The following is a 10,148-nucleotide window of genomic DNA, read 5'->3' as shown; positions in this document are numbered from 1 at the left end:
GATTGGCGCGGTCTCTTTAAATCTCAAGCCCCGCCCCCTTTACACACTTCCTGACTCTGAAACAAACATGGCGCCGTGCGGCTCCACCGTGGCGCTGTTTTCCGTGTTTTCCGCCGTGTTTGCGGTCTGTGCCTGGTGTTTTGTGGCGGACGGCGGTGTGACGTGTCCGGGTGTCTGGCTGGCGGCGGCAGCCGGGATCCTGTGGATGAGCTGGCGGAGGCTGCGGGACGCCGCTCCGCTGCGGGACGCCGCCGCTGCGGAGCGCCGGGTCTGCGTCCTGGTGCTGGGGGACATCGGACGCAGTCCCCGGATGCAGTACCACGCTCTGTCCCTCAGCAGACACGGATACCAGGTCACTTTCGTCGGGTTTTCAGGTGAGACTCCAAACTGTTGGAATTACCAACATTTTATCTGCAGAATGATAAAGAAAGTTTACAACGAGTTAATAGTTAATATGTCTTAATATGAGTTAATATGTGGAAAACTTAAATGTTTTGGAAAGTCTGAAATCTCCAAAGACGCGAAAAACTGTCAGAAAACAATTCATACTAAATACTTTTGCTTTCGTGATATCAAATAACTAAATGTATGTTATCCAAATTGCTTATGATAAAAAATCTGGAAAGTGTGGCGTGCACTTGTTAGATCCAGTATTGCCTTCAGGTATCAACTAACTAGTACATAGAGTTCACATGAGATTAAATAATAAAATCACATTTGAGGTTCTAATTTCATATTTATTTAATATTTTTGGTTAGTATATTGCATTTATTTCTTGAAAATGTACTGAAAACAAAAATATTGTCATTTATTGCTATAATGAAATTATAGCTTGGACCAATATTGATATCTGATATTATCTATAGTGCTGCTGCTGTGACATGAATACACACAGATCTCATTTGGACGCCTCTAATAATCCTAACATCAACCCAGTTTCACTATCTGTTCAGAATCAGTTTATCACATCTGGTCAATTCCTGAACAGTGAGGAGTTTTAAGTGTTCGTCATCTGTTAGCTTAGCTTCTCATTATTAGTAAATCTCAGTTCTTGTATGAAATTTGAAACAGAATCTTTTGTCAATTTGCAGATTATTTTCCTTGCAGCAGCTGTTGAACTTTAGTTTGTTTTGTAGTAATTGTGAAACAGAAGAAACGTTTAATCCCTTTAATAGTGAATTTTCTCTTTGCTCATAATGCAAAACATCTGAGAAGAAGTTTAATAAAACTACTAAAACCAGCTTTAAGAATGAAACCGGATGTTTTCCAGACTCAAAGCCCCATCAGGACGTGCTGAAAGAGGAGAAGATCCGGATAGTCGGCATCTCAGAGGTTAAAGGTCTTCGAGGTGAACAGAGCCGTGTTTGTTTTCCTGCAGCAAAAGTTCAGAAATAAAAACTGGCTGCTGCTTTTCAGCAGGACCAAAACTCCTGACGTACGTGACGAAGACGATGGTCCAGGCGGTGCAACTGCTTCACGTCCTGCTGTCCATGGAGCTGCAGACGCACATCCTGATGCAGGTCAGCTCGTCCTCATCATCATCATTGGATCTAAATGTGCTGCGAATTTACAAGCGTGATGTTTTATTTTTCCCAGAATCCTCCTGGGCTGCCTGGGATTGCGGTGGCGTGGCTCGTGTGCGTTCTGCGCGGCAGCACTTTCATCATCGACTGGCACAACTACGGCTACACCATCATGGCTCTGAGCCTCGGGGCGTCGCATCCTCTGGTCCGACTCGCCAAGTGGTCAGCGCCGCAGCTTCAGCTTCATGTGCAGACAGAGCTGGACAATCAATCAATAGCAATCAATCAATCAATCGTCACAGACATGAGATCAATATCAGTAAATAATGCATCTAACAGAATATTCAATATATAGAATGTTCACTGAACTCTCTCCTGAATCGCACAGCATTCTGGGAGATGTAGGCAGAGGAAAGACAATCTCAGTCATGCCCCCTGGTGGCAAGTTACTGGCAGATTATTTCACTTAAAATATTTTCGCATGTTATAAATAAAATATTCTGCTACTTTTTATTAATAGTAAGGAATTGTTTACTTAAATCAATCTCTTATATGTTGCTGAAAAGTTATTTGTAAGTTAGTTTTGTCTTATTTCAAATGTATTTCGATAAATGCATTAAAAACTGGACCAAAATACTTTTTGTATTTTTGCAGTATGAGATTTAAACCACGTGTCTTTCCACCTATTAACTGCAGAGTGTTGATGCACGGAGCATGAAGTGTTTTTACCGACCATCCAGGCTCTCGGGTCGAGGAAACAATCTGATTTTATTGCAGCTCCAGTGCAGAACAACAAGAACAGAACAAAATAAAGACTGAAAACTCAGAATCTGTTTTATCTGCAGCCTGAAATACTGAAAGTCAGATGAGAAAACATTTCAATAGTTTGTCCAGGTCCTTCTGTTTAAAGTCTTTTTCTTTCTTCAGGTATGAACACCTGTTCGGCCCTCTGGCCTTCCACAGCCTGTGTGTGACGAACGCCATGAAGGACGACTTGCAGAAAAACTGGGGCGTCGAGTAAGACTTTGCTTCAGTCCAGCTTCCTGGTGTCACTTCTTCCTCTGATCCGTTTCATATCTGCACCTTCAAAACTGAAATTTTATTCATCTATTTCAAACAGGTTTCAGAAACTAACAAATCATCAGTAGGAGAGGAAAGCGTGTTTACATAACCAAGAAAAAAGTAATTAGCTTCCTAACACTTTAGTGTTATAAACTGAAATTTTACAGAACAAAGACGTTTAATCTCACGTCTAATTTGAATGATTTTCCAGAAGTTTGCAAACTCAAGTACAGAGTTAAATATTAGATGTTGGAGTTTATAAGCTCTAAAGGTTTTTCCTGTTGAATCAGGTGAATTGATTAATCTTTTTGTTTTTAAATTTTCTGAAAATCTGCTTTTTTATTTTTTTCTCCACCATCTTGTTTGACAAACGTGTTTTATAGCGTCTGTTCATTTGGACTTTGAATTCAGAAAACTATGACGAAAAGGCTGCATTTTTAAATAAAAAATAATTATTATTAAAGATAAAAAAAAATCATAATACTACTAGAAAACAGGGACAGCAATTCCAGATAAAAAAGTATAACAGTAAAGTCTTATTAGAAAAATAAATTTGTAATATTTGGGGGATAAAGTAGTAATTGTATAAGAACTCAATACGAGTTACACCTTTTTTCTCATAATTTTATGAGATTTTTATGGTGACGATATTTTTGTATGTAAACAGAAATTCCTGCAGCTTTTCACAAATACTCATTATTTTTTTTAAAAAAAGGAGAGAAAACGGATAATTAAAATCGGCTGTCATGATAAATCTGCGTTTTAGTGTTTTGCCGTTTGGCGGCGTTTCTACCGGGTTACAACAGTCGGATGAAGTGTTGTGGTTTCCAGGGCAACCACTCTGTACGACCGACCGGCCTCCATCTTCAGAGAGACTCCTCTGGACCTGCAGCACCAACTCTTCCTCAAGATGGCCGACACTCAGCCGCAGTTCAGAGCCCCAGGGTGAGCATCATCATCACCATTATCATTATTATGGGATGGATAAAATGACAGGAGAGTTCAATCATTATTCGTCCAAAACATTCAGTTTTGTTCCTGAAAACTGAGAAACTGAGCATTCATTCATTCATTCATTCATTCATTCATTCATTCATTCATTCATATTTGTTTAAACTTGGAACTCAGTAAAAATGTCTCCATTGAATCCGAAGTGAATTTTTACATTCATCTTTTAAAAATGAACTGGAATAACTGGGAGTTCTGGTGGGATTTGATGGAAACTTAATATTTTTACGGTAAACGTTTTTGCTCCTCCTCTCGTTCATCAGATTAAATATTTTGATAATCCGATCCTGATCCGTTTTCAGGTCCGACTGTCGGAAGACGGAGGCGACCGCCTTTACGGTCCGTAAGCCGGGCGACGGCGGCGTGACCCTGAGGTCGGACCGGCCGGCTCTGCTGATCAGCAGCACCAGCTGGACGGGTGAATGACCTCCCGGTGACCTTTCTCGTTTAGCCTGAAGCCTTTCTGACTGGTGATGTTTTCTCTGCAGAGGATGAAGATTTCTCCATCCTGCTGGATTCTCTGCAAGGTACAGGTTTGGTTTCTGAAGCGAGTCGACCCAAAACGCGTTTATTCTCCGATTTAGCTGAACCCGGTCGGTTTGTTTCAGAGTATGAAGGCTTCATCAGAGGAGGAGCGCCGCTGCCGTCGCTAGTCTGCGTCATCACAGGTGAAACCGGAGCATCGATTTAGATCCAGATGCCAGAAAAGATGCAGAAGCTTCAAATTAATTCAGCTACATTTCATTAAAAATAAGGGATTGAAGTTAGTTTGAAGCTTTGGTGACGGTCTGATGGTGCGTTTGTGCAGGAAAAGGTCCTCAGAAGGAACACTACAAGAAGCTGATCGCCTCGCTGCGTTTAGAGCGCGTGAAGATCTGCACGCCGTGGCTGGAGGCCGAGGATTACCCGCTGCTGCTGGGTAGGAAAAACTCTGCAGTCAAAAATCAGATGAATTAATGTTCCTTCAATATTTCAGTTTTATTTATTTTAATAGAGAAAGCTCCCCCCTCATTTTAATATTCTAAGATAAAGTCATTTTCCACCAAAAGTGATTTTTCTTTGCCCAGCATCTTTTTTTATTGATGAAATCTCTCTTGTCAAACCGGGCCGTCCCTCGCCGTTTCCTCTCATCATGTGTTGTTTTGTCTTTTGGTCCTCCAGGTTCAGCAGATCTGGGCGTCTGCCTCCACAAGTCGTCCAGCGGTCTGGACCTGCCCATGAAGGTGGTGGACATGTTCGGCTGCTGTCTCCCTGTCTGCGCCATCCACTTCCACTGGTCAGAACCTTTTAACTGGACCTTACAGAACCCACAGCTTCTGTTTCCTTTCTGAATCCTTCTTTCCTGTCCCTCTTTTCTTCCTGACTTCCAATCTCTGTGTTCCCTCTTCTGTCCTTACGTCTGTCCTCAGTTTATACTCTTCTTGTTTTCTTCCTTTCTCATTTTTTCTCCCCTAATTTTCTTTTTCCCTCTTTTCTGTTCTACCATGTCTTTCTTTTCTTAGTCCAACTCGACGTTTCTTTCTTTCCTTCTGTCTTTCCTAGATAACATCCTTTTTATCCTTTTGCTGCCATTTTTCCTTGTCTTGTCTTCCCTAGTTCCTTTTAATCTTTTGTTTTTCCTCTTCTGCTTTTTCTCTTATCCTTTTCTTCCTCATTAATTTCACTTTCCATCCTTCCAACCTTTATTTCCTGTTTTCTTCCTTCATGTTTGCACACAGATAGTAGTATAGATTTCAGAATGAAGTGAAAGTGTCATGTTTCCTCCAGCCTGCAGGAGCTGGTGGAGCCCGAAGTGAACGGTTTGATCTTCAGGGACTCTGCAGAACTCGCCCAGCAGCTCAAGGTGAGACCAAACGCTGCTGCTGCAGGACCAAACGCTGCTGCTGGGTCCACAACTTTACTGATGCAAACCCGAAACACGCAGCGTTATTAATGCGACATTAACGAAGCAGACGATTGATTGGAGATTGAGTTTCAGCATCCATGTTCAGTCTGTTTGAGCAAAGTCAGCCCTGCTCCTTCTTTACAGCTGAAATAATTTTTGTCAAATGTTTTTGAACATTTTAAAGATATTAAGTTTTCAAAGGTCAGAGGTCATTATCAATATCTTCAAAGCAGCACATGCAAAATGTTTTGCTGCACAAACGTAGCTGAGTTGATTACAGAATTGGGTAGTAACTAGTTACATTTACTCTATTACAGTCAAGTACTTTTTGGAGGAAAAAAATGTACTTTTAATAGTACTTTTACTACGCTGTACTTTATACTCTCATTTGAGTAAAATTTCAGGATTTTCTTCACTGAATGAAAAACAAACATGTTTTAACTAAAAACTCACCACACACACACGCACACACACACACACCCACGCACGCACACACACACATGCACACACACACACACACACTTGCAGCTTTTATTGGAGTTTTTCATTGAAAGAAACTGATTAAGAAAAGTTAGTTTTTGCCTGATTTTGTTATTTTTTGTTAAATCTAAAAAGAAATTCTGATTTTTGTCTTTAAATACAAGAAATTTCACTTTATATTTTGGTCCATCTGATGATGTAATTTTTAAATATTATATGATTGATAATTTGACGTTTTTACCAAATACTTTTATTCTGGAGTAATTTCTTGGACTTTTTACTTTTACTTGAGTGAAAATATGTTGAAGTAATATTTAGTTTTACTTTAGTAAAGTTTCTGCCCATTTCTGGTTGATTGACACCAAATTTATCTGATTTTGTAAAGTTGAGTTCAGGTTTACCCTCTGACCTGTGGAAACTTTCGTATTAATATATTTAAAGTGATAGCGGCACAAAACCCTTTTTGCAGCACAAAAAGGTCCTGCAAAAACTTGGTTAGATTTGCAGATGGTTTTGGAGGAGAACTCCAGTGACTCAGTCCGTCTTCTCCTCCTTGCTGGTTTCCAGTCTCTCCTCTCAGAGTTTCCCAGTTCAGACGGCAGACTGGGAGTTTTCCGGAGGAACCTCCGCGCCAGCAGGGGGCAGCGCTGGGACGATAACTGGGACCAGAACGTTCTGCCTCTGCTGGCGGCTCCCAGATGAAGAGGAGCTTCAGTCTTCCTGGACTCTGACAGAAACAGAAAAAACTTCTTTAATCCTGATTTATGTACATTTGTAAATAAAATATTGATGCTGCAGCGTTGGCTCACCTGAACACTTTGATGAGTTCTATTGGAGCCAGCCGGTCGTAGGGAAACACGGCGCCGACGGGTCCGGTCAGAACCTGGTGGCCCAGACCTGCAGCCTCTGCAGGGAGGAACCACAGGTTGGTAACTGGTTACATTTAGAGCAACTTTTTAGAAAAACAACAAAAAAACTTTTAGGAGTAATTTTATTACATTGTCACTGGAAATACTCGAGTTTTAACAAACTTTACAGACTGTAAGTACTAGTTTTATAAGCTTTATATTGATAAAAATTGAAACAGAAAAGTGCTGATTCTGATATAATTTTTTATTTTGTAATTATTTGTATTATTTTCTGTTTCAAAATACCAGAATTAATGCAGAAGTTTTAATAAAACTTGGGGCCATGCTTAAAAAAAGTTAAAAATGTGAAAAAAGTTGTAATAATGTTACCAGAATAAGAGTCATAATGAGAATAAAGTCATATTATGACGACAGTCTGTAATCTGTACGACTATCCTCGTGACTTTATGGTCGCATTATTATGATTTTATTCTTGCATTATTACAATTTCTCATATTATTACGACTTTTCTAATGTTCTTTATTCTGGTTCTGATATTTCATTACAATCTGATGATATTTTAAAATACTGATTGTGATTTTTGGATCAAGTCCTCCATTTGCCAAATACTTTCCTCACTGAGTAACTTCTACTTTTTATTTAATTGTAGTAAAAATGTGTTAAAGTAGTGCTACTCTTCTTACTCGAGTGCAGTTTTTGGGTCCTGTACCCAGTTCTGGGGCACCGGACCGGGACTCTGTAACTCGGTTCTGGTTCTGAAGCGTCTTGATGTGATCCTCACCGAGCCGCAGCTTGAAGCCGCCGTACGTCTCCGGGTTCCTGATGGTGGAGCAGATCAGGATCTCTGCTGCCGGTGAACATTTCAGGATCTTCAGCAGCAGATCTGCCAGACTTCCTGCGACTTCCGGATCATACACCACGTCTGCAGGAGGCGGGAGGAGAGTCAGCCGAGGGGCGTGGCCACACGAAGGACTAGGCCTGATAGGACGAAATTAACTCGTCATTCAGTTTTATTATTTTTTGTTGATATCGTCAGCCTGCTCATCTGGGATCGGACTTTCACTGATGCTGTTTTTTAACTTACTGTTGTAACCAAGGGAAACTTGTCAACACTTCAATATAATAACAGCTCTTGACCCGTCCGAGCCGAGCCAGACCGGACCTGCAGCGATCACCGTGTCGGGTCGGATCCGGCGGATCTGCTCCTCCTGCGCCGTCGTCCAGTCCAGCTGGTCCACCGTGACGGATGGACTCTTCCCGCCGCCCAGGCCGTTCAGACGGATGTTTTCTCTGAGTTTCTCCAGAACCACGGCGTGACAGTCGCTGAAGACGAACCGGACCGGGCTGCAGCAGCGGCACACAGTGATTCCGGTCAATCCAACGCCACTTCCCAGCTCCAGAACCGACCTGCAGAGGGAGCCGCTTAGTTTGAAACCATGACATTTCTAAATGCATGAGCATGAAGTATGCATTATTGCTGTTAATCTTTTGCTGTGTATGGTCACACGGCTCTGCCGGCGGCTCAGGCTCAGGTGAGGTCACACCTGCCGGTGAACGCCTGTGGGTTCTGCAGGGCCCACTCAGCCAGGAAGAGAGCAGCTTCCCAGGTCACCAGGCCCGTCGTTCCTTCAGAGATCACAGCCACGTTTTCCAGAAGGCTGATGGCGTCTCCGGTGGGCTGCGGCACAAAAACCACATCCTGCTCTAATCACAATACATTTAGTCATAATTTAAAAGACTAAATTTGCCATTTATATTATATGTAACCATAAGTATTATCATATAAACATGATTAACTGCAACCTCAGGCATTAATTGAATTGAAAAGTTCAAATGTTATAATTACACAACTTGTAAATTTACTGAAATTATTATGAATTATTACATAATATTCAATTGATTTCAAATTCCATTTCAATTATGACTAAAAATTGATTTATATACTTATTAAATTGTGCTGTTTATTGCAGTGGATGAACTGAAACTGTTAGTTTGTTTCTGCCGTCCTGGTTCTTCGGTCCAGTGACGGAGGCGTTCAGTACCAGGAAGTAGGTCTTGTGGCAGTGCGGCGTTTCCTCCACCCCCACCACCTCCGCCAGGGCGTCGTACAGCTCATCCAGAGGATCGCAGCCTGCAGCCTCCTGCTGCTCAGACACACAACAACAACGCCTGTTAGTAGGAATCACCGAAAATCATTTCTGTTGTTGTGAACTTAATGAAACTGACCCGTTTGATGAGCTCAGAGAGGAAAATCCTTCTGAATCGGACTGATGGTGGAAACTTTCCACACAGAGGATGAAGACATGTCTGTAAAAATACAAAAACACTGGATTATTTTAGATTTAATTCAGATTAAACAGAAGTACAGTTGTGTGAGGATCCTCCCACCTGCTGCAGCAGCTCTGAGATGAACTCTGATGACTTGTTGCTCTGCAGCTCTCTGTCTAGAAACTGTTAAAAAAAAAACAGAAAGATTCATTCTTTAAAAACCAACATGGCTGCATGACTTTGATTTGCAAAGATGCATAACTTCTGGAGCCATTGTCTGAAACTAAATCAGAAATAATCAAAAACACAGAAGCTAAAATGCAACAGAAGAGACACAAACTGTTGTAATGACCTAGTCAAAGTCCAGACCTCAATCTGATTCAAGTGCCGCAGAGGAATATTAAGAAAGTTGTGCATTTGTCTCTTAAAGGTTAAGCAGGTTTTGGTGTATCAGACCAGATTTGCTTACTTTGTCCTGACATCTAAATCTTCAGAAATAACTAAACAACAATCAACTTTATTTGTATAACACATTTCAACAAAGTGATTTACACAATTAAAAACAGAATACAGTCACCAATTATAAACAAAGGAATACACACTTCATTTAAAGAAACTCTGTGTTTCGGCATCTTTGCAGTTTTCTAGAAGTTAGTTCCACATTTAAAGATTTTACCATAAAAATAGGCATTTTTGCTGCAATATAAACTTATTGAAACTGAAACATTGTATGTGTGATTAATGCCCAGCAGATGATATCAGTGGGTGTTTGAAATGATCGCCTCGCAGCAGAATCAGGCAGATTTTCAGCGGAGTTCGGCGGCGCCTTAAACTCACCGTCCAGGGAAACGAAGCCAATCGGTTCATGGAGAAAAACGAGGCCCGAAAATCCCTTAAAGTATCCTCGGGTTTCCTCTCCTTCTGCTCTGAAAGCGCCATGTTCCACGTGTGTTTGTTTACTTCCTGTTTACCCATAATTCAATGCGAGGTTTACTACCACTGCTGGGTAATGTAGTTTAAATTTAATTAATGATATTTTTACGTCAAAATAAT

At 41.1% G+C, this 10,148-nt stretch overlaps 2 protein-coding genes across 3 annotated transcripts; one reads left to right on the top strand and one right to left on the bottom strand.

Moving 5' to 3' along the window:
* The first annotated feature begins 59 nt into the window (after positions 1–59).
* On the top strand, positions 60–7,238 carry alg1 (ALG1 chitobiosyldiphosphodolichol beta-mannosyltransferase). 2 transcript variants are annotated; one of them, XM_055052088.1, is made up of 13 exons: positions 60–374; positions 1,271–1,348; positions 1,420–1,520; positions 1,597–1,745; positions 2,451–2,540; positions 3,417–3,530; positions 3,896–4,011; positions 4,082–4,120; positions 4,202–4,261; positions 4,402–4,512; positions 4,755–4,869; positions 5,361–5,436; positions 6,526–7,238. In XM_055052088.1, the coding sequence occupies exons 1-13, from the start codon at positions 68–70 to the stop codon at positions 6,658–6,660; spliced, it is 1,491 nt and encodes a 496-aa protein (XP_054908063.1). In that variant the 5' UTR covers positions 60–67; the 3' UTR covers positions 6,661–7,238. The 2 variants fall into 2 exon arrangements, with proteins under 2 accessions (XP_054908063.1, XP_054908062.1); XM_055052087.1 differs by having other exon boundaries at positions 1,417–1,520.
* Positions 6,764–10,070, bottom strand: eef2kmt (eukaryotic elongation factor 2 lysine methyltransferase). Its single transcript, XM_055052089.1, has 8 exons — positions 9,933–10,070; positions 9,216–9,278; positions 9,054–9,134; positions 8,870–8,971; positions 8,372–8,505; positions 7,990–8,234; positions 7,609–7,749; positions 6,764–6,864 (listed from the first exon to the last, which is right to left on the bottom strand). Exons 1-8 carry the CDS (start codon positions 10,068–10,070, stop codon positions 6,764–6,766), a joined length of 1,005 nt encoding a protein of 334 aa, XP_054908064.1.
* Between the last annotated feature and the right edge of the window lie 78 nt (positions 10,071–10,148).

This window comes from Poeciliopsis prolifica, unplaced genomic scaffold (assembly GCF_027474105.1).
Source record: "Poeciliopsis prolifica strain line A6 unplaced genomic scaffold, Auburn_PproV2 SCAFFOLD034, whole genome shotgun sequence".
Lineage (NCBI taxonomy): Eukaryota > Metazoa > Chordata > Actinopteri > Cyprinodontiformes > Poeciliidae > Poeciliopsis > Poeciliopsis prolifica.
This window is presented reverse-complemented; position numbering and strand designations above follow the sequence as displayed.